This window comes from Pholcus phalangioides, unplaced genomic scaffold, assembly GCF_987345545.1.
Source record: "Pholcus phalangioides strain wild (caught in Gottingen) unplaced genomic scaffold, Ppha-v1.0 ptg000032l_1, whole genome shotgun sequence".
Taxonomy (NCBI): domain Eukaryota; kingdom Metazoa; phylum Arthropoda; class Arachnida; order Araneae; family Pholcidae; genus Pholcus; species Pholcus phalangioides.
In genome coordinates this window covers 10,541,290-10,563,040 of record NW_028301622.1, presented here as the reverse complement: position 1 = coordinate 10,563,040, position 21,751 = coordinate 10,541,290, and the positions used below count along the sequence as shown (strand labels likewise).

General features: G+C 35.2%; 1 protein-coding gene across 3 annotated transcripts in view; it reads left to right on the top strand.

Moving 5' to 3' along the window:
* LOC149066944 (uncharacterized) overlaps positions 1–21,751 on the top strand; it is a 110,156-nt gene that overhangs the window by 78,133 nt on the left and 10,272 nt on the right. For 2 of the 3 annotated variants that reach the window (XM_089253166.1, XM_089253168.1), the window contains 5 exons: positions 2,879–2,911; positions 5,361–5,393; positions 6,065–6,091; positions 8,481–8,513; positions 10,503–10,653. In XM_089253166.1, the coding sequence (XP_089109292.1) occupies positions 2,879–2,911; positions 5,361–5,393; positions 6,065–6,091; positions 8,481–8,513; positions 10,503–10,653 (277 nt within the window). The remainder of the gene's footprint in view (positions 1–2,878; positions 2,912–5,360; positions 5,394–6,064; positions 6,092–8,480; positions 8,514–10,502; positions 10,654–21,751) is intronic. The other variant, XM_089253167.1, reaches the window with a different exon arrangement.

Below are 21,751 nucleotides of genomic sequence, written 5' to 3'. Positions count from 1 at the left end.
ATAGTGTTATATATATTTTTTTCGTTTAGTTTTGCTGGTAAATGTTATTTTACGCCGTGATTACACCATATGAGTTTGATAAGAAATCTTTTACAAAATGCTTATTGGGGGGAAAACCCAATACGCCTATTCTTTCTTTTCTTTCTTTAATACCGAGCACAACTCAGGTCTATCGTCATCTATGGGCAATTTACTATGGAAGAGTAAGTGTGTGTACCTAACAGTCTGAGTATGCTTCTAGTGTTGTCTGATTCTTCAGTGCTTTCATCTATATTTCAGAAGTGAAGTGTAATGATTGAATTATGAATTACATTTGTACCATTTGTAGGTCTGTTGCTCTGTATGGCGAGATCGGCTCAGATTCACGCCTCAAAGTTGTTAACCACAGAAAACCAATTTCAGCCGACCCAATAAGCCCATTGGTTACATCTGCTCGGATGTAATAAACATCTGCAAAACATTTTGCTCAATGTAGCAGCCACATAATGCAAAATTTTTAAAAAAAATTCTAAATTTGCCCTCATTTCTGTTTCTGCTACCAAATGGTCTACAAATTATTTTTCCTATTTATTTATTTTTGCTGTAAGGAATTTTCAAACATTTAGTTTTTGCTGGTTCACAAATAATTTCTCTTATTTCTATTAGTCGGTGGAAATGTTCCATTATTTTCTCCAGCGTAAAAAAAATTGAATATTGGTTGAGAAAAAAACAGAAAATGTAAAAATGTGGAATACTACTCTAGATCAGTGTTGCGTGAATTTTTTTAAGTGCGACCCCCCCCCCCCCTTGACCAAAAAATTTATCGGCGACCCCTACATAGGCTGACCATGTGTCTCGGTTTATCGGGACATTCTGATTGTTTTGCCAACAAATGTGCTGTCCCGAAAGCCCTTTATGGAATGCTTATTTTGATTTTAATTAGGCGATATTGATTTCCAAAGATATTCAGTTTTTTAAATACCATAACTAATTTCTTTGTTTTTTGATTTACTTGGTGTCTCTTATGCAAGAGGGAAATGTATCAAGGTGTATGGTACTTGATTTTCATATACAGGGTGATTAAGAAAGAATCATCCGATTTCAAAATGATTCTACACTTGAAATCGACCATTAACAAAATATATTCATAAAATGTAGATACATATTACTTATCATTCTATTCTGTGTTTTTAATTTTTAAGAAATGTACAATTTTAAAATCATGTGATTTCCCCTCTTGCCTTTTTTTTTGGCAAGGACATTGCACATTCGTGACTCATGAGCAGATATATTGATTATTGCACAAGTAAAATTGATAAAATCACATTGTAAGATACATGGTAATTAGCTGGTGGATAAAGGCCTTTTTTAGTTTTTGCGAGAATCTCTTGCAAATCTCTCTGGTTCATTGATGAGACCCTCCCCCCCCCCCTGTTTGCACATCACTGCTCTTGACCCATTAAGACTTAATAAATTTCAATTACCATAATTTTCTGTGCATAATCCATAGATTATATGGTAAAAAATATAATTTTTTTTACTGCAGACTATATACCTCGTTGTATTATCTGCAGTTTTTGAATTTTTTTAAGGTAACTACACAATCATGTAACTGTAAACTTGGCAAGCATGAATGTTCGATCTTTTTGTTCAAGCATGCACAGTTTCCCTTTTGCCACAACATTTCTTTTATGCAAGTACAAGTGAAATTTTTTAAACTGAAGCAATTTACAATAAATTCACAACAAACAAATCGACACAAGTAAGTGAGTGAGTTAGTGACCAAGTGAGCAAATGAATGTGCAAGATGATGAGCAAATGAGTGAGTAAATGAAAAGTGGGTGACCTAGCAGTGCCGTCTTAATGCATGGGCCCACCCGGGTGTGGCATGGGGGTATCAAGAGAAACAGGATCTCACAAAAACAAACTTGTTGAAATTTTTTAGAATTGGCCAGGTAGGACCTCTGAAAAATAGCTTGGCCCGGGGGCCCATAATGCTTTTAAGATGGCACTGTGACCTAGTAAGTGGGAGTGAGCCAATTATTGAAAGTGTAAGCAAGTATGTGAGATAGTAAAACTATCCTGCAATAACAGATAACTGTCTTATTTTAAAATTTTGCATCCAACAAATTAAGCAGTCGCTATGAAACTTTCAGCTCCCTTACTCTAGCAATGATAAGTTTGTTTTTCCATTGTTCTAGCTCACTTGGTTTATGACTTTCTCAATCATTTGTTCATTCACTCACTCATTTGCTCACTTGGTTGCCAAATTGCTAATCACTAATTCTCTCAATTGCTCATTCACTTGCTCATTTGTTCTTGCTCATAAACGGTTCATTTACCTACCCATTTGCTCACTTGGTCACTGTCTTGCTTCTTCACTGCCTCATTTGATCTCTTGCTCATGCCAAATTGTTGTCTGTGAAGTTTCCAGCCCATGCTTGTGCGTGATCAAAATTTATTCATTCTCCAACTCGCTTGTGCTATCGAAATGCTTGTGCCAAATTTTCATACAGGTGCTCTAGTATACTTGTACAAAAAATTTGAGCATGCATGCATGCTTATCAAGATTGCAGTTACGGTGTTTTGGAGACTGGTATAGAAACAAATAATTTTTGAAAATAAGGTGATTTATGAATGGCTTACACACACAGATTTGAATAGAAAGATTTTTTTTTTCCCACAAAAAATGTAACCACAACCTTCCATTATTTAAAAAAAATCTAGTGGATGAAATTTTCATATGCAGACTGTACATAGTCATGGATTATATGCAGGAAATTACCCTACTAATTACTTGACAATGATAGATTGATTATCAAAGACATTTGTGTTAGAATTGGTTTTTGCAAAATTTCCTTGCATTTCATTAAAAAATCAACTCATTTTTCATTTCCAGAGTGATGCATTTTTCACTCCATTGAAGATAATTGTAAGTATGAAAAATGTTTATTGGTTATTAAAAAGTTAAAGTAATGATTGATTGAAATATTTTCTTATCACAGCATGTCTTGGACAAGAAATGGCCGAACAACTCTGATAAATATCCATAATAATGTGTGTTTAATCCCCACAGTAATGATCAGCTGGAGAGTTTTCTACATTTTTACAAGTTCAAGACACAAATGTGAGCTGGTTTCTCATTTAAAATAGCCTACTCACAGAGAGCAGGCAGTCCGGCAATTAAAAACTTGAAAATTCTACCATCTGCTTGTTTGACACTTGGAGAAAAAATAGCAACATTTCTCAAACATGTGGCGCACGCATCTCATTCATCATAAATATGTTGAGGCACACACACGTTTATAGCATGCAGCAATTTGTTAGAAATTCCTCAGTAGAATGTTCACTAGTTGCATGTGCGGTTTAGTGGTAGTAATATGTGGCATTAAATTCCACAAGCCAGATGATGTAGCTGCATAAGACAGGAAATTTTCTTCTGTAAATATAACGAGTTGTTTGGTCAAATAAGTCCAAGACACACTGATTTGTTTTATTTGTAAAAATAAATTTTACTACAAGCAAGAGAATTGCTTAACTAAACAAGGTCTCTAAATACTTGATACTTAGCTATTTGAATTTTTAATACCAGGGGTGGGGCTGTTCAAGTATTATGTAAGCAAATTTTTAGCCATTTTTGACATTATAGCCATCAATAGTGGGGGGGTGTTACTTCAAGTGCCCACAAACTATCGAAAGGTTTTTCTCGTTTTTGGTGCACCGAGTAAGAGGCCATTAAAAATATTTCATATTTACATAAAGGGTGTTGGATGGCGTAAGCATTCTCCAAACCCCCCTCCCCCGTCATCAAATCGGAAACCCCATCCCCCCATCGATGATGACGTAATACTTGAATGGCCCCCAGTGACTGACACAGCTCAAATGTAAAATGGTTATATAGTGATGGTAAGGCTTCTAATTTATTTTTATAAGTGTCTTGCTGCTCATTAAAGAATAGAGAAAAAATTCTTGAGAAGCTTTAACCATTTAAGCGGTTTTTCAAATTTTCCTGATCTACATTATAACTGCCACATTGGAAATTGCAAAACCTTCACGAATTGCCATCTATTTTGAAGAATTATTATTATTTTTAATTGCGAACTGATAATTGCTTCTCTTCCCCCACAAGAAAATTTACTCGCCCATCGCTTTTATTATCTTCCCTATTATACAAAAACATTTTCCATGATGCGTGTGGCTTTCTAGGAAGAGAAAATAATTTTGTTTTTGGAAAAAAAATCTTTGTATTATTTATACTGGGCGTATATTTCTTTCTCTCTTTTCCTCTCTCTTTCACTTATCTCACCTTGAACAAGAGCCGACTCTGCCCTCTGGCAATTGATTGATTGATTTGGGTGGGGGGAGAGATGGAAAAGATATTTTACAGTAAAAACAACTTCAATGATTTTTTAGAAGATGAAATATTTCGGGGTGGCTTAAATAAAGCAGATAAAGTTTGATGAAGTATCTCTGGATTGCCGCTGAAAGGGTCAAATTGTAGACTGACACCAATATTTCTTCATTGTTCAGAGACTTATTACAGTAAAACCTCACTACAATGATACTCAATATAATTATAAATTGCTCTAGTTTTCTTTGAAAGTCTGTTTGGAATAAGTTGAACTTGTTGAAGCATTGAAATGTAAAGTTGAACTCCTCTGAATATAACAATATTCTTTAGTACGATAAACAACTCTATAACAATATTTTTTTAGATTTTGAAACTGTACAACAATATTTTTTTAGATTTTGCTTGAAATAACTTTCAATATATTTTTTAACGTGTCATATTTTTGTTCTTCCAAGGATGTCTAATAATATCGTTAATTTTTGTATCATACACCTAAGGATTTATTGTGTTGATATGAGATAAAAGGCATCCAGAAACCTGTTAATAGCATTCCATAGTGAATGAACAGATAGAATATCTTTTCATACAGATATGCAGTGAAAATTCTATATAATGATACCTTTCTATAATCATAATCAGCTATATTTTGATATCACTCTTTGGTACTGATGACTTTTCATAGTGTTGATACCATCCATGTATATAACGATAACTCCTTTTTGTAATGATGGATTTCTCTGGTTTCTGAAGTGCCATTATACAGTTGTTTCACTGTGCTTAAAATCAGAAATTTTGGCTTTAAGATAAGTAAATTGATAATTACTTTGAAGATAAACGCTTGAGTCATTCAATAGTGATTTATAAGTGAAAATATCTTCCAGGTGTGGTTCCTTATATATGTGCTAAAGTATTGTTAAAGTTATACTACAAAAGAAAAAATAATTAACATTGTCCCAAGTTAATATTATATATTAATTTTTCTTGCAAGAAATTACAGATATAAAATATTTTCGTATTTTTATTTTCACAGTTCGAAAGGTTAATCCAGGTGTTCAAAAATCAAGTATGTTGAGAGGTATTTTTTAATGTCACAGTTAACACTCATTGTAATGACCCTCATCGTGATAGTTGCTATATGAAAATGTTTCAAACTTATCTTAATGGTTGTTGTAATGGAATGGTCGCTGTAACATTGGGTTATTATAACAATTGTAGACTGTATTTTGTTTTTATGTACTGAGAGATTATTTTAAATTTGTTAAAATTTGTAAATTTTTTATTTTGTCAGTTTTATGAATTTTCAAGTGAAATGGTATGAAGTCACCTGGCATTCATTGGAACTCGAACCCAGGCCCACTTTCAAACCAGGCAAGTATTTTACCATCTACACCACTGGAGACATGACCCTACCTTCCTTATTTTACGTACTGTGGCATGATACACTAAAGTAGAGGCATTAGTCGCCTCTTTTAATTTTAGTGGTGTAGATGCTAGCCAGTTTGCAAGAGGGCATGGGTTTATGTTCAGGTGGAGGCCAGATGACTTCTCTTTGTGAGTTCACCCTGGTATGATATCCAGAAGATATGTTTCCTTGATATCTTTGGGCTGAGAAAAAAGCCATCTATATCTCTCTATACCAATCCATGCTGAATTTATTGATGAAATTTCCTCATATACAACATAAACATTCTTTATGTCAAACATTATTTTTAATTCTTAAATTTTTTCTTTTAGGAAAAGAAATTGATCACTGATGTTAAGGCAAGTTGTTTGCTTAGTTTTTTCTATATGGGGGATTCTCACAAATTGGCCCAAATTGTGTCCCTGGCAGTTTGTATTAAAGTATTAAATATATTTGACACAGAACTTTTTTTTTCATCATGCTTTATTTATATTCCAGTTTCTAAAAAGTCGCCACTCTGCTTTTAATTTTTTTCAATAATAGATTTTTTTTTTAAATTTGCTTGAACAAATTTCCATTTAGAAGAGTTGATCAACTTTGCCCAAGAATATTAAGAAGACACCAACGAATAAGGCAAATACATGAAAAGAAAAAGTCCTAATGCATTTTAACACCAATGGGTGACGTATTCAAAGGAAAATTTAACCACTCAGACGTACTTCTTCCGCTGAGCAACCGAGCGTTAAGATTTGGTATTCAACCCAAGCTTGACTAGTGGTTAAATTTTCCTCTTAAGACGGCACCCATAGGTGTTGAAATGCATTAGGATTTTTTATTTTCGTGTATTTGCCTTATTCATTGGTGTCGTCTTGAAATTTTCATATGTCTAAGAAATGTCCTTCTCTTGGCTGCCCCCAGCGCATTTTTCAAATTTTAAAATGACAACTTTCTATCTTAAAACAAAAATATATTCTTCCTTTTAATAATATGCATTTTTAGGGTCAGTATACCTTCACATTTTATCTTTTTTTACAATTTTAAATTGTTTTTTATCAATAGTTCATAGCTAAATTAAAATTTCTCCCAACTTTTTTGTTGTTGTGACATTTGGGAAACATTAGTTCAAGTCCTACAACACCAGTTGCCAGTCAAATTTTGTGTTGAAAAGGTTAAGAAGAATAAATATAGTCATCACTTGAACCTCCTTTTAAATCAATTGTAAACTAATTTTCAAACTAGGTTTATTCAAGAAAAAAAGATGAGTGTTTTTATTAAATGTCCTTTTCCTGGCTACTTTTTTTTTTGCGACAAATATATATTTGAAAATTATTTTCACTTTACCACATGTTTCAGTTTTCACTTAACTGAGTTAAAAGCTGTTCAGAGATATATATTATTTCTGAAAAGCATGTTTTCAACATGCTTAGTTTTTGATCAATGTTGCTAAACATATAAAAATGTTTTCTCCTGGCATTAGGTAGCCAGAGGGAATTTTTGATCATTTTTCATCATATTTCTTGGTTGTATTATCAAGCTGCAGTAATGTTTCATTTTTAATATATAACTACTAGCAGTCTCTAGTCTCCTGATGCGGTGAAGTTTTCCAATACCTGGTGAGGTTCAGTGATTCTTTTTTGTCTTGGTGGTTTCTTTCCTTCCTGATTTTCGCTGGATTTCTTTTTATAAGTCTTGGCCTGCATCCAAGATCAGGTCTCTGGGTTGGGTTCTAATCTCATCTGGGTTGTTTTTGATGATGTTCACAATTATTACAATCTTTTTGATAGAGTTTTGTCTTCCATTGATCAGTGTTTTTCTTTTCAAGCCGACGACATCACCATGAAGCTCAGGAATGATGGGGTTTTGTTGTTGGGCAGACGCTACCGTGTTCAGATTTTTTTGACAGTCTCTGCATTTATGAAAATGTTTTTTATCTTTGGTTTATCATATTGGTATCTTCTCACAATCAATCTAAATAGTTTTCTTAAAGTTTTCAAAAAGTTCTAAAATACTGTCTCGCACCCACACACAGAATTTTATGAAGGGTCTTGATAACTGACCCAATTTTCGGCAGGTCAGATCCTTTTCCTCTGGATGCAAAAAAAAAATTACTTAGTGAGATTTTTTATCTTAACGTATTTTTTTATTTGACAGTGATAATTTTGTCTCTTTTATGTTGTATATGTGTCTTTTTTTTATGTTTCTGTTCATGTCGTATGCTTTATATATTTTATTCATTAATTATCATGTAAATTTTCAATCATCCGTACAGGCATCACAGCCTCTGGATGATAAATATGTTTTTTTTTAAACTAATCTAAATCTCTGTATGTTGGAAATGAATGAATTTGATTTGAGATGGGACAAGCATGAATTTTGTTGCTCTTCCACTTAATGTTCAACCAGAAGTAAAAGATAAGCAAAGGATTAATTCAGTGTCCATTTTGGTTTAGTGCCTGGGGCGAAATTGATTGTACAGTAAACTTAATTATTCCATGTAAATAACTCTCTTACATTTTGGGGAAGGAGAACAGGACTCGTAGATCTTTCCCCTGGCTAATTGCCTTGCAGACCTACCTGCTCTTCTCTTAGGTACAGGTGTGTGAGGAAGAATTATTTTTGATACTAGTAGCAAAGTTGTGCATCTATTTTGTATATTGTTTTATTTGAGTTTCTCCAACTTGTCAAAAAATTTAATTTGAAGGAATTAATGGTGTGGATATCAGCTCTGATGAATGTTGTTTTTTTCAGGGAGAGAAACTGTGGAAGAACTTGATAGATACGGTTAGTATCAAATTGTATTGCATAACATCTCTCAGATATCTTCATAAAAAGTATACATCAACTTGTAACAGTGTTCTTTGTTCCCTCCTAAAACTTGCCGGCCCCCTAAATTTTTCCACCTGGGGCAATTGCCCTATCCTGCTCATGTTACTGTTTAAACAATAGAAAAGGCACAACAGAAATGTTTGTGACAAAATGTGCCTTCACATCTGTAATTCCAGCATCTAGCCATTTCTCCCTCTCTCAAACTAGAATGCAGACAAATTAAAATGCTGCTTTTGTGCAACTTGGCAAATATGTAACCGTAACTTCTCTCCTGTATATAATTTAATGACATCCACTGATGCCAATTTCACTACGAAAAAAAATATCATTTCATATTTAGCAGTGGCAAATAATCAGCATGTGAAGACACTCCTACGTAAACTTCTGGAAAAAGATGTTATTTTTCCAGCCTACAGAAGATCAAAAAAGGCTTTTTTCTGTATTTATAAAAAATAAAGTGCCTCTTTCTTTGATATGTTGTAGGCCGGAAAAATAACATGTTTCTTTACTGTCACCCTCTGGAGCATATTCGCTGAAGTTAAGGGAGGCTGCAATGTCGCTAATATTCTTGTTTGTAAGGTTAGAAAAGTTGTGTCTTTGGTGTATTGGGTAACATGCTTGTCTGGACTGAAAGAGGACCCATGTTTGATCCCTGGTAGAGCCAAACAACTTTTTTTTTTCAAAGTTCATCTTAGCACCAATATCTAAAGTCTCCCCCATCGAGAGGTTAGCGGACCAACTTCTCGATGAGTACAAAACAAGCCTGCCGTTCAGAATCGGCAATGAATTGTAGGTCCTGGTCTAATTAGCCCTCGTGTGTAGAAAATGACCGTGGCGCAACAAAAATGATCAAATGATCATATCTAGAAAGTCCCTTTCTTTGCTGCAAACTTGTTTTTTATTTAATTACTGTACTTTTTTCTGTTTGTTACATAGTTAATAGTTTATAAGAAATCCTTAAATAATCACATGCTGTATTATTCAACAATCCTCATGACTCCAAGCTTCTTGCTAAATGCTTCAATAACTTTTACACCAACCTTTAATTCTCAAATTCCAGTCGGCAATACACTTTTCTGTTTATGCGCAAGAAAAAGAAGTTTTCCCTTCCTGTACCACAAATCATCAAAAAGTAATTCAGCAGTGCTCTATTGAGTGTGCATACTTAATTCACCATGGACCAAAATTAAATGCAACTTTTTTACTGTATGTGTAAAAAAGCCCAGTGTATGATGAAAACGATTACAAATTTCTATTTCAAAGAACATTGAAATTTATAAAATTTCCATTAGAAATTTTTGATATTATTTAACTGTTTACAATATTACTTAATTTAAATTTTTTACAGCCGGTTTTCTTTCTTCAAAGTTGACTTGTCCAAGTTTTGACTAATCTTTTTTTCCCTCCTCACCCTTCTATGCCCCTAAAGACTGAAACACACTACACCGACTTCGCCTGGATAGATTTGTTTTTTCAGGTTCCTGCCTCTGACAAGATCTTTCATTTTCTTCCCACTTTTCACAAATCCAAAGCATGCCCATACTCCCTATCCGGGCCATCTCTTGGACTTGAAAGAATTAATATCCTTATTTCCATGGGAATTTTCATTTTTTCTTTAAATATTAATGTTTGTGTTAACTAAATATCAATGTTTGTGTTAACTAAATATCAATGTTTGTGTTAACTAAATATCAATGTTTGTGTTAACTAAATATCAATGTTTGTGTTAACTAAATATCAATGTTTGTGTTAACTAAATATCAATGTTTGTGTTAACTAAATATCAATGTTTGTGTTAACTAAATATCAATGTTTGCATTAAATAAATATCAATGTTCAAATGTTTGCATTAGATAAATATTAATGTTTAAATGTTTGCATTAATTAAATATTAATGTTTAAATGTTTGTGTGCATTAACTTTTTTTCAATTTTCAACTTTCAGGCAGTCAATAAAGTCACTATGCAATCACAGAAGGAATTGAATCATGATAATGCTAATGTACACGCATTTGTTCCCCAGCCTGTTCAGAATTTACCTCAGTTTCATGAGCAGTACTTGGTACCCAAGAAGATGGACCCATACAGTCAACCTGGTGAATATAGCTCTTTTATAATTTTTTTGAAATTTTTCGGTTGATATGAAAAAATAGAAAACAAAATGCTGTGTCTAACAAATATATAGATAGTAAAGGCTGATTTCTTTTAGTGCTACATTGACCTACATGTAATTTTGCATTGACGGGTAGGGTACTGTGATGACAGGGCTGTGGTGTTGAGCCTCCAAGTCAATTGCAAGGTCTATGCTATTGCTGCAATTTTTTTTTTAGTAGGACAGGAGTTAGCTCGAATACTGGTAGATGAGTACCCTTAGAACAAAATAATTGAATCGGTGCGAAGAACAACAGTACAAGTCCAAATCATGTTTTTTTACATATAAATCAGTTCGATAAATGTAGATCTATGTCAGTGTTTCCCAAATTGAGCAATATGGTCCTGTGGTGGGCAATGGGATTGTCCAGGGCTGTGATAGGAGCTATGGGCATAGTATAAGATACAATGGGCACACTTCAATTGGGGGCGATGAGAAAAAAAGTTTTTGAAGAAGGGGGGCAATGGAACAAAAGGTTTGGGAAATTATCTATACATTGAATGTAAGAGCAGTGCTATGCCAGCCTTGATTTTCATTGGTTCGAGACATTGTTTTAAAATTTGAATTAGTACAAGAAAAGTGCCAGTTTTGAAACTTAAAACTTGATTATCTCAAAATGAGAATTTTCGACTTGTAGATTGAAAGAATAAAGAAGCCATAGCCAGAGAGGGGGATCAATTGTATTCCCTCCAAGGTTCTGTAGGGATTCCATGCGATTTGGCCATCACACTGCCTTTTCGCTGCAACATACCTCTAGTGCCTAAGGGCACATGTGTAATTTTTTGCGAGGGAGAGGGGAAATGTACACTCTTCAGTTTTCTTGGTAACACACAATAAAGCACAAGCCATTGAATGAGATGAATCATCGTTTTCTAGCCCTTGTTATCTCTTTTTTTACTTCAGTCCTGAAACATGCAAGCTTGGCGTGGACCAAAAAATGATCATATCTTTGTGAAAAAAAAGCTATTTTCGGTCAGTGAAAATGTTAAAGTTTTAAAATAAATGGGTTAGGAAAATTAATTCTATTACTTCTGTAGCACCCCTGGGGGTTTTCCCAAAGAATGAATCTGCATTCGCTTACGGATTCACTGATAATGACATTAACACGGGACTCCCCACAGGGTGAGGCTAACAGGTCTCAGGACGATTCTCATCATTTTTTGATTTTTCACTCTACAAATTTCACTATAGTGGGGCTTAAAAGCATGAAAAATCTCAGAAAAGCCCCCCCCCCCTTTAACATAGCGGGAGGATAAGTGGGATCCCACTTATAATTTTTTTCCAAAAAACAGTCATAAAAGTTGTTGTAAGCAGGAAAAACGCTTTATACGGGAAATGTTATTATTTCCTGTTTAAAGCGGTTTTCCGCTTACAACATCTTTAGTCTGAGTATTAGTTGAAGTGGGGACCACGAAAATGAATCGTACTGAGCGGGAAAAGGTTCTTGGTGTCCTTTGTAATGTTAAAGGGCAGATAAGTAAAAGGCTGAAATTCACCCCCTCCCCAGTCCAGTGCCTGAGACCCCAAACCCTCCTCCTCCCCCCCCCCAAGTTTCACCCTGAGGAACGTTATAAGCGGAATCCACTACATAAAATTGATTGATTATGTGGTGTCTGATATTCTGCGGGAATTAAATTTAACCTCAAGAAGAATCTTTTTAGACAAAAAATTCTGAAAATTAATGTTGTGCACTTGATAATCATAATTAATTATTAGTGAAAGTAAGCTTCTGTATCTGTGGCGGAAAAACATGTTTTTGAATAGAATTGTGACAGCCATAGTCTGCACAAAATTGAAAAATAAATTTATTATTTTAAATTGAACAATTAGAATTTCAGTGGGAAGTTTTTTTGCTGTTAAATTTTTCTTAATTATGCACACAACTTATTGCCCCTCATATTTTATTGAAATATGTGTCAATTATTTCTTGTTATCAAAAACAGTCTATACTTGCTTCAATAACTTTTCAATGTTATACATTCCTATTTAAAAAACATTTTCATATTTTGTCTTGACTTCCTATTCAATTAAGCAAGATTTACCATTCAGTATTTTGTGTATTTGTGTTTCCAAGATTTTATATTTCCTGATTATCAATTCTTCAAAACTCATGTTAAGGTGGTCCTAAGTTAAAGTTTTCATTCTTTATGAGTTGTTTATTTGAAACCGAATGATTCAGGCATGAAGATCGAGACTAATTTTGATGTTCAGTCAGAAGCACATTTATGGTTTTGCCACTTGTAGGTTACGAGAATTTTTTTTGCCGCCTTTTTCACTCTAGTCTAATTTTCTGGACTAATCTTTTCACAAATTCTCCATCCTATGTTATAGCCCGCTTACCCCCCCCCCCCATGCAACAAGTACACCTATGTTAAAGTAACCTCTTTTAGTCATTTACATGCTTGCACCCTGTTTTGGACACTCACATGTTTGACGCTGGTTTTGGTCACTGTTTGGTTACTTACACGCTCTCTAGGTAGTGCCGCCTTAACACATTCCCTGTGGATGGGGCCTCAAATGCAGAGGGGAGCCTCTTGAAAACTATATCAGGCTTAAATTTTTGAAAGTAAACGTGACTCACCAGATAGGGGGTCTCAGAAAAATTACTTTATCCGAGGGCCCAGTATACGCTTCAGACAGTTGACTCTAAGCCACTCACTGAACTGGTCCCTCGCTCTTTAGGTCACTAGTTTGGTCATTCACATTCTTACTCACGCTGTAAGTCACACAAACAAAGACCACAGGGCTCACCTGGGGTCACTGATGTAAACAAAACGTATTTGGCTGATCCCAGCACTGGCGTGCAAAGTCTGACTAGGGGAAACCATCCACCTTGTGCTGTACTAAAACCGAAACTGCCTTATCATGGACCCTACATTTGAGAGGACAAAAGCTGCGACGCATAGGTTAAATTTTTTTTCCTGGTAGCATGTGGTCATTTAAAGTTTGAGCGGACACGTACATTTTTCATAAGCTCAGTGCGACCTTTTATGGGTAAGGGGCTGTCATTGCGTACGTGTAGTACATCTTTATTTGATAACTGTTTTGTTTTTGTACGTTAAGGTCATGCCCCACCCCCAAGGACAGGGCTCTAGCCCTGGGGACGATTCTTATCATTGTTTGTTTTTTCAAGCTATAATAAAGCGGCCTGTGAAAAGTCTGATCTGGGAATCACCAGAGGCTTCAGCCTTGGGGCCCCGCTCTAGGGTGCGGAGGTCATAGTCAGGGCTTTAGGTAATTTTTTCTTCAAATATTCAAGGATCGTCTATATTAAATGAGGTTTCTGGTATCCGAGTTAGCTCAGAATTCATTTCTTCTGGTTGATCGAGATACTTATTAATCACATTATTTTGCCTAATTATTATCAAAACGTCACAAAGAGAAACGTTATACTTCCACAGGGACCAAAAAAGTTAAATTTATACAGAAAGTATCTACCTACTTTGACTTGAAAAGCTGGAAAAAACACTGAATACATCCAGAAGAATTTTTATTTGTGCACATTTTGTTTTGACCGATTAACTGTGAGCCTTAATTTTTATCAAGCGAAGGAGGAAGAAGTAGGATTCATTTAGAAGTAGGAACATTTTAAAAAATAATAATTCTTTGTATGCTTTTCATATTCTGCAAAGTTTTCATTCATTTGTATAATTGCACATGGTACTGTTAATAAAAAACATTTTTAGCTGGTAATGTATACATCAGAATTCTTTGCAATGTTTATAAATATTATACGCTAGCTGATACCCGGCGACGTTGCCCGCCCTGTAAAAAATTTAAAAACTTATTAATTAATTTTTAATCAAAAACATTTCTGCATCAAGTAAGAAAAAATTACTTTTATTTTTAAATATTTTAATTAAAAACTTGAGGCAATCACTTGTGGATACACAATGTTTTTAGTTTTTCCATCTGGTGTGTAGATGTACAAATTTTTGGGATTACCAACATGCGACGAAAAGCTGTCCGTGAGAAATACAGGGCTCAAGTAGGTTGATACCTGCCACTGCTAACGACTGGCCTTTGTTGATTGTCATGGCAAAAGTTAAACAAATTGGGAACTGTAATCGTTTTAAAGTGAATGGCATTTCTTCAGTGATAATTGGGATACGTGGAATGAAAACGTCTTCTCCTTTGGCACATCCAGTTAGAATCGGTGCTTCGATGATGTAATTGTAATTTCTTCATGCAGAGTCTGCTGCCATTGCAGAGTCTCTGTGTCTCCAAATTTCTTAAAAGCATTATAGGTGCTTCGACTTTGAGGGTCAAGTTGTATGGTGACATACCCGGAATATCAAAAGAGTTCAGAAATTCTGCAGGATACAGAACTGTTTGCGCTGAGTCTGTGTCAACCGATTTTAAGATGTGGAGTCTCCTGGAATTATTTTTTTTGGTTGATCTTATTCACACTGTCATTTTTCGGTGCCAGAATCATTCTCTCACAAAGCCACATATGGTTTCGGTGATTTTGTTGAATGTTTCGAAAGACTTTGTCTGCAAGTTCTTGAACTGAATTTGACAACTGGCAAAATCCATTTGGGAACGTAATCAGTCCAGTGCTTCGGTCTACGGGAATTCTTCCATTGCCAAGTTTGATCAACTGATGCGAAAATGATAGCAGTGCTTAGTCATTTTTATTTAAACACCTTTTAAGTATTTTTTAAATTCAAACTACATCTCTACGATGGGCGGTTGATGAGATAAAGAATGCATTAGCACTTGCAGGACACCCTGTATATAGGCTAGCACAAATACCCGACGCTCTTCCCGGGTTTTCTTCAATTACTGGGAGAATTGGAAAAGAGTGACAAACCGTTATAAAGGCATATATAAACATCTGAAACACATTTTTGGAAACCACGGTAACCAAAGTAAACGTTCCGAAAGTAATTGTTGAGGCCCCAAAACCGTTGTTGCCCGACAGTTTTTCGCCCATTTCAGGCATTTGTCCAGCTCTGACGAACTTTTAAAGTTGCCTACGGTTCAATCCAATCCTGTTTGGTATATATACAAAATGTGGCGACGATCGGTCTAAAAGTGAATTTTAAATTAAAAAACAACAATTATTTAAAAATTTTGATTAAGTTTTAAATAATTCTAAGTGTAAGCATATTGTCCTGGGGGACTCTGCTGCCTCCAGGAGACCTAACCATTTAATGTAACCTGAACAAAAATCCATGTACACAGGAAGGTGCATTGATGTTCCATGCACATTGCCACTAAATAAGTGTAAAAACTATTAATAATTGCGAAAAGATGATAGAGGTAAAATTCGAGGGTGTGGGGTACAGATTCATTACTGTATGTGTGTCTGTCAATAAATCAATGTTTTTTATCAACAGATCAATGGAATTTCAAATTCTGGATTTATAAAAGCAGTTATTCAAAATATTGTACATAATGTAATAAAATCCAGTTTTACGGCCCCCTAATATTTTGCAGCCTAGTGCGTTCGCACCTGCCTAAGTCTAGCTTTGCTGACCAAGCATCCAGTTGCGGTCCTGACTAAACCACACATGCACTGCGTTCATATTCCTCCATGGAATTTCTGACGAATGAGTCTCATGTTGTTATCTCATCTACTGTACGAGCAATGAACTATAATTATAAATGAGTTATAAACTATAAAAATATAATTATAAAAACTATAACTATAAATAAAATAAAGAAAATGACTATCATGAGTAAAAATTGTAAATGAAAATAAAATATAGATAATAAAAATTTAAGAATGGCTAAAAGTGGACATAATTAAATTGAATGATTTCTTATATAAAGGATTCAACAACAATAAATATTCTATAACAGTCTTCCCAAATGTGAAACAAGCCTTCGATAGAGCCTTTTGTGGACTTTGATATTTTCTGATTAGAAAATTATTAGTAGCAGGAATAAGAAATAATATGATAAAATGGTTTGTAAGCTATTACTATATTAGACAGCAGGCTGTTGAAATTACTGAAAAAATAAGCACATTTCATTAAGTCAAAAAAGGCATACCACAAGAATCTATTTCAGGATTGACCATTGTATGTTTTAAATATATATCAATAATTTTTGTAAATTGAAGCTGAATGGAACTTTCGCTGATGATACTGTGCTATATGTTGGAATATTGAAATGGAAAGTCTCATAAAGAAGTAGAAGAGGACCTAATTAAAATCAATTTATGGCTAATAAAACATTAACTAAAATTAAACATGTAAAAAAACTAAATACATGTGTTTAAAAAGCAGAAATATAAAGGCTAGAACACATAGACATCTGCATTAAAATACTTAATCACTGCCATTGACTAATAATTAACCAGTGTAACTGTCAAGAAATAAATTGAATGTCCGAATATGATTATTTGGGCATAATAATACAAGATGATTTGAAATGAAAATTGCATTGCGAAAAAATTATTAAAAGAGAATTTTTACAATTGTTATGTATAAACTTAGATATATTGTCAATAAAAAAATCCACAGATGTATTTTATACATGGATATATTCAGCTATGAATTATGGAATTTCACTTGGGGAAGAGTATACAATAGTAGCATTTTGTTAATCATTTGAACAAACATATACAATAAAATAAGATCCCAAATAACAAATACCTCTAACTGAAATAAAATAGAATACAAATGCCAATACCAAGGCCACCAGGGGTGACTTAAGCGAGGGTGCAAGGGGTGCGTAGCAAAGCGGTGCGTCGCCCCTTACAACCTGCCACCAGTTTGGTGGCAGACAATTCAGGCTTTAGTCAGACACAAATTTAAAAAAAAAAATTTCCAGTACTGAAAATTCACATGATATCGCACTTTTAAGCCATAACTTGGCGACAAAAATGTTCGAAGAATTTGAGGGAAAACCAGGAAGCCATCTTTAAACCTCCCTGGAAGTTCAAGTTTAAGTGCTGCTGTCTGATGAATGTCCCCCAAAATTCATATTCAGTCACGATAGTTCTAACTCACAACTCCAGGGCTCGGCACGGGTCACTTTTTTCCCTAAAAGTCACTTTTTTAGAAGCTGGTCACTTTTATTACCTATTTTCGGGCCCAGGTCACTTTTTCCACTTTTTTTAGCAAGAAAACCTAAGTCTCGCGCTCTTTTCCGCTGTCAGTGTTTTTCTTTTCTTCAAGGAGGAACTTTACCGGTTCAAGGTCGCTAATTTTCTCCCTCCCTTCATTGAACTACGATCGTACAAGGAACCCCTATATATATATGAAGGCGTCTTTATCTTCCCGGGAGCATACCGTGTGACGTCAGCATAACTTGATTTCAAGGCGCTTGGAAAGAAAGCTCCTTATACTTGTAGTTAAAGAGTCGTCATTTTATGGAAAAGCCGGTCGGAAAAAAATAGCGTAAAAGGCTTATTTACAACAAAGAATTTTTTCCCCTCCTCTACTACCATTCTTTCTTATTTCCCCACTCATTCTTTCATTTTCATCTTATTTTAAAATTGATCCTTTATTTTATTTGTTTTAAAAAGTTTTAGTCCTAAGGGCCGAATTCCTTTCTTGGAGCATCGAGCAAGTTACATTTGTCGTTTGTTCTATCGTTACTTTTATTAATTTTTTTTAATATTTGAAATGACGATTTAAAGGCTCATTTACATTGAGCGAGTTTATAAAGAGAGCCCGTGCAGAAACTAACTTACGCGCAGCGGGAGAATACCAAAGCGCGCCTATTAAAGATGCGTACTATTAATACGTATTAAGCGTATTATTAGTACGCTTTGGAGAATTGAATTTCACTTGTAGCTGGCCAACGTTAAAGAAGCTCGCAAGTATTTTGAATTTACTTACAATAAAAAAAAAATCATCCGACTGAAAAACGCGATCTATCTAGAAATAAAATTCGTACTATTTTTCTAACTGGATTTAAATCTCAGCAAGAAACCGTAGCCCCAGATATGATCGAAAGGAGAACTATTTATGAAAAGATCACAGAATCCTGCAATTCAACGTTTATGGAAGGATGACGTCACTCTCCGCTACCATACGAAGGTTTTTAACAACTGGCTGTTGCGAAGATATATTTTGGAAAGAGAAAATTCAACTGCCCCTGCTGGGAATCGAACCCACGTCCTTTCACTTTCCGGTCGAATTTTCTCTTTCCAAAATATATCTTCGCAACAGCCAGTTGTTAAAAACCTTCGTGTGGTAGCGGAAAGTGACGTCATCCTTCCATAAGTCGCCATCTGGTGGCAGCGTCAGCAGTTGTGAGCTTGGCCTGAGTCTGGTCTGGCCGTCCATGTACGGTCCTTTTCAGTGTACACGAGCTCCAAGGAAAGATTGAGAGATTCGTTGCCTCTGTAGTCTAGTGGGTTCGATTCCCCGCAGGGGCAGTTGAATTTTCTCTTTCCAAAATATATCTTCGCAACAGCCAGTTGTTAAAACCTTCGGATTCAACGTTTAGTTTAACCAAATAAGATGAAAATTGGTCATCAGGCTGATGAAAACTCAGTTAATGTGCATGCGAGCCGTACATAGAGGTGGATTTAACGGTGGGCACAGCGACCGCGCCTTTGGCCCCTACTTTATACTTTTTTCCTAATTTAAGGGGCGTAATATTAATTTTTTTTTATGCCCGGGGCCGTCAACAACTGACCTTTATCCGCCTCTGGTCGTAACTTAATTTAGAGCATCTTCACGATGCTGATTGTTGACTTAATATCGACATATTGCGCTCCATTCTCGGTGTTGTGTAAAAAAAGCCTTTTTAGACCTCGGAAGTTATTACAACGTTTTTGTCTCGAGTCGCTGTTATGACCGCAATAGGAGAGGGCGGGGTCTGGTTCCACGGGTGTTGAACGAGGAAGGGTGCCGAGTTTACTCTTTTTCCGTTAAAAAAATGGATACCGGCCCCGGGCGATAGTAAATTTTCGTTCGTACTTGCGGTGCGGGTTGCTACATACCGTGATCAAATCCAAAACACGGGGGGGGGGGGGGCAATGCCTCGAATGGAATTTTTGATGGAATGGTATATTTAAGAAAAGGAAATAAATTCCTTTGCAAAATTATCGAATTTCACAGTCAAGGGGCAGTAAAATTACGTTTCCCCTCCAGAAAAAATATCGTATTACGGCCATGGTAAATCGGGTGCCCCGGGTGGGGGTGAATTCACTGTTTTTGTTCGTTGAAAATTACGGGAGGAGTCAGAGCTAACGTGGCGACTTTTTTTCGCATTAAAATAGGTAGCCCTGACAGCGGCATCCATAAACTGTATCAACCGCATTTATAAACCCCGTATGTCGTTGATTCGAATTTTGTGTTCATTTTATCCTAATTTTCCGTATTTCCCGATATATTTCTATCGATTTTCGCATATTTGGTTGATTCATGTTATAAATTATATATTTTTTTGTAATTTTATGTGGCCTTTGTCAGCCATCTTGAATTGACCGCCGCAAAACGGCGATTGGTTGGCGCGGAAAAAAGTCGCCACGTTGGTGCTTACAAGGTTCATGGGAAATTTACCGGGGAAGACCGCGGAGTCTTTTTCTGTTAAAAATTACGGGGGGGGGGGGGCAAAATTATATTGTTTCTGGGTAAAGTAGTAAATGTTTTTTTTGCTAGGGGTGTATGTTGTGTGTAAAAAAAAAGAAAAATATGTATTTACAAATTTTTCTCTCAAAAACCAATTTCAAAACTGATTTATTTTCTCCCTCGCCCAAGGGAGGGTATTATTTTGGAGCCCCCTCTGCCTGTAAAAGAGTAGACCCACCCACCCTTCCCAGTCCAGCCATAGGTGCAGATAGACTTGAAGGTCTTAGAGGTGCGGCAGATGACAATTGATATACATCATGTATACATCAGTAGGCTCTGCCATTGACGTTGGGGGGAGGATGGATTGCCCTCCCTCAACGTATAAGGGGCCGTTCAAGTATTACGTAAGCAAATTTTTAGCCATTTTTGACCCCCCCCCCTTGGCAGCAAAATTTCTTCATCAGCTCTGCCCCTCTGAATCCTAACTCATATTTTCATAAAGGGTGGTTGATGACGTAAGCATTATCGTCGAAACCAACCCCCCCCCCCATCGATGATGAGGTAATACTTGAACGGCCCCTAACAATTAAAATAATTTAGTTAATTTAATAATTTAAATAATTTATTTAATTCAGTAGTTTAAGTAATATTTTAATTTAATAATTTAAAATATTGTTTAAAATGTAATTTTAGTTTTTTTTAAAATCAATCATTATAGTAAATTTCTTAAAATTTGTTGGAAGATATTATACAAACCTAATTATGTAAATCAATTTGTACTAGTTAAAAAAAGTACATTTTGTATACTGTCATTCATAGCATAACATGAATGAAAAATCCACTAGAATGTAGATGGGACAAATTCTCTCATCAAATTTTGTGTTATTTCATTTTTTTTTTCTTCTTTGAATGTGAAAATGTTTTCTCGTTTTGAAGTTTTTCCGGCTTAAATTGATTTTAAGATGGGTTGTGGATAGCAATATGGGGGCCATTCAAGTATTACATAAGCAAATTTTTAGCCATTTTTGACCCCCCCCCTCCCGTCAGCAAAACGCTGACCCCTCTCCCCCCCCCCCCTGTCAGCAAAATTTCGTCATCAGCTCTGCCCCCCCCCTGAATCCTAACTCATATTTTCATAAAGGGTGGTTGATGACGTAAGCGTTATTCAACCTCCCCCCTTGTCATCAAAAGTCAGCAAATCGGAAACCCCCTCCCCCCCATCTATGATGACGTAATACTTTAACGGCTCCTATGGGGAGGGGAAAGGCATTGCTACTGTTACTTAGAAAGGATGTAATGTTACTCTCTCACACATAGTTGTTGATAAATTTGATAAGTTATTCAAAACTTTTCTGGTTAGCAGAATGCATTCGAGTTTGATTTATTTCACACTATTATGTAAAAAAAGCAATTTCGATGAGCTCCATTGAAATACAAAGTTTAGTGAAAACTAAATTCAATTTCAATTCATTCAATTTGGTAATAATCAAAATTCATTGTCCATTTGGTCTCTTTCTAAAATTATTTTGGTCACTATTGGGTCACTTTTTAAACATTTTGGTC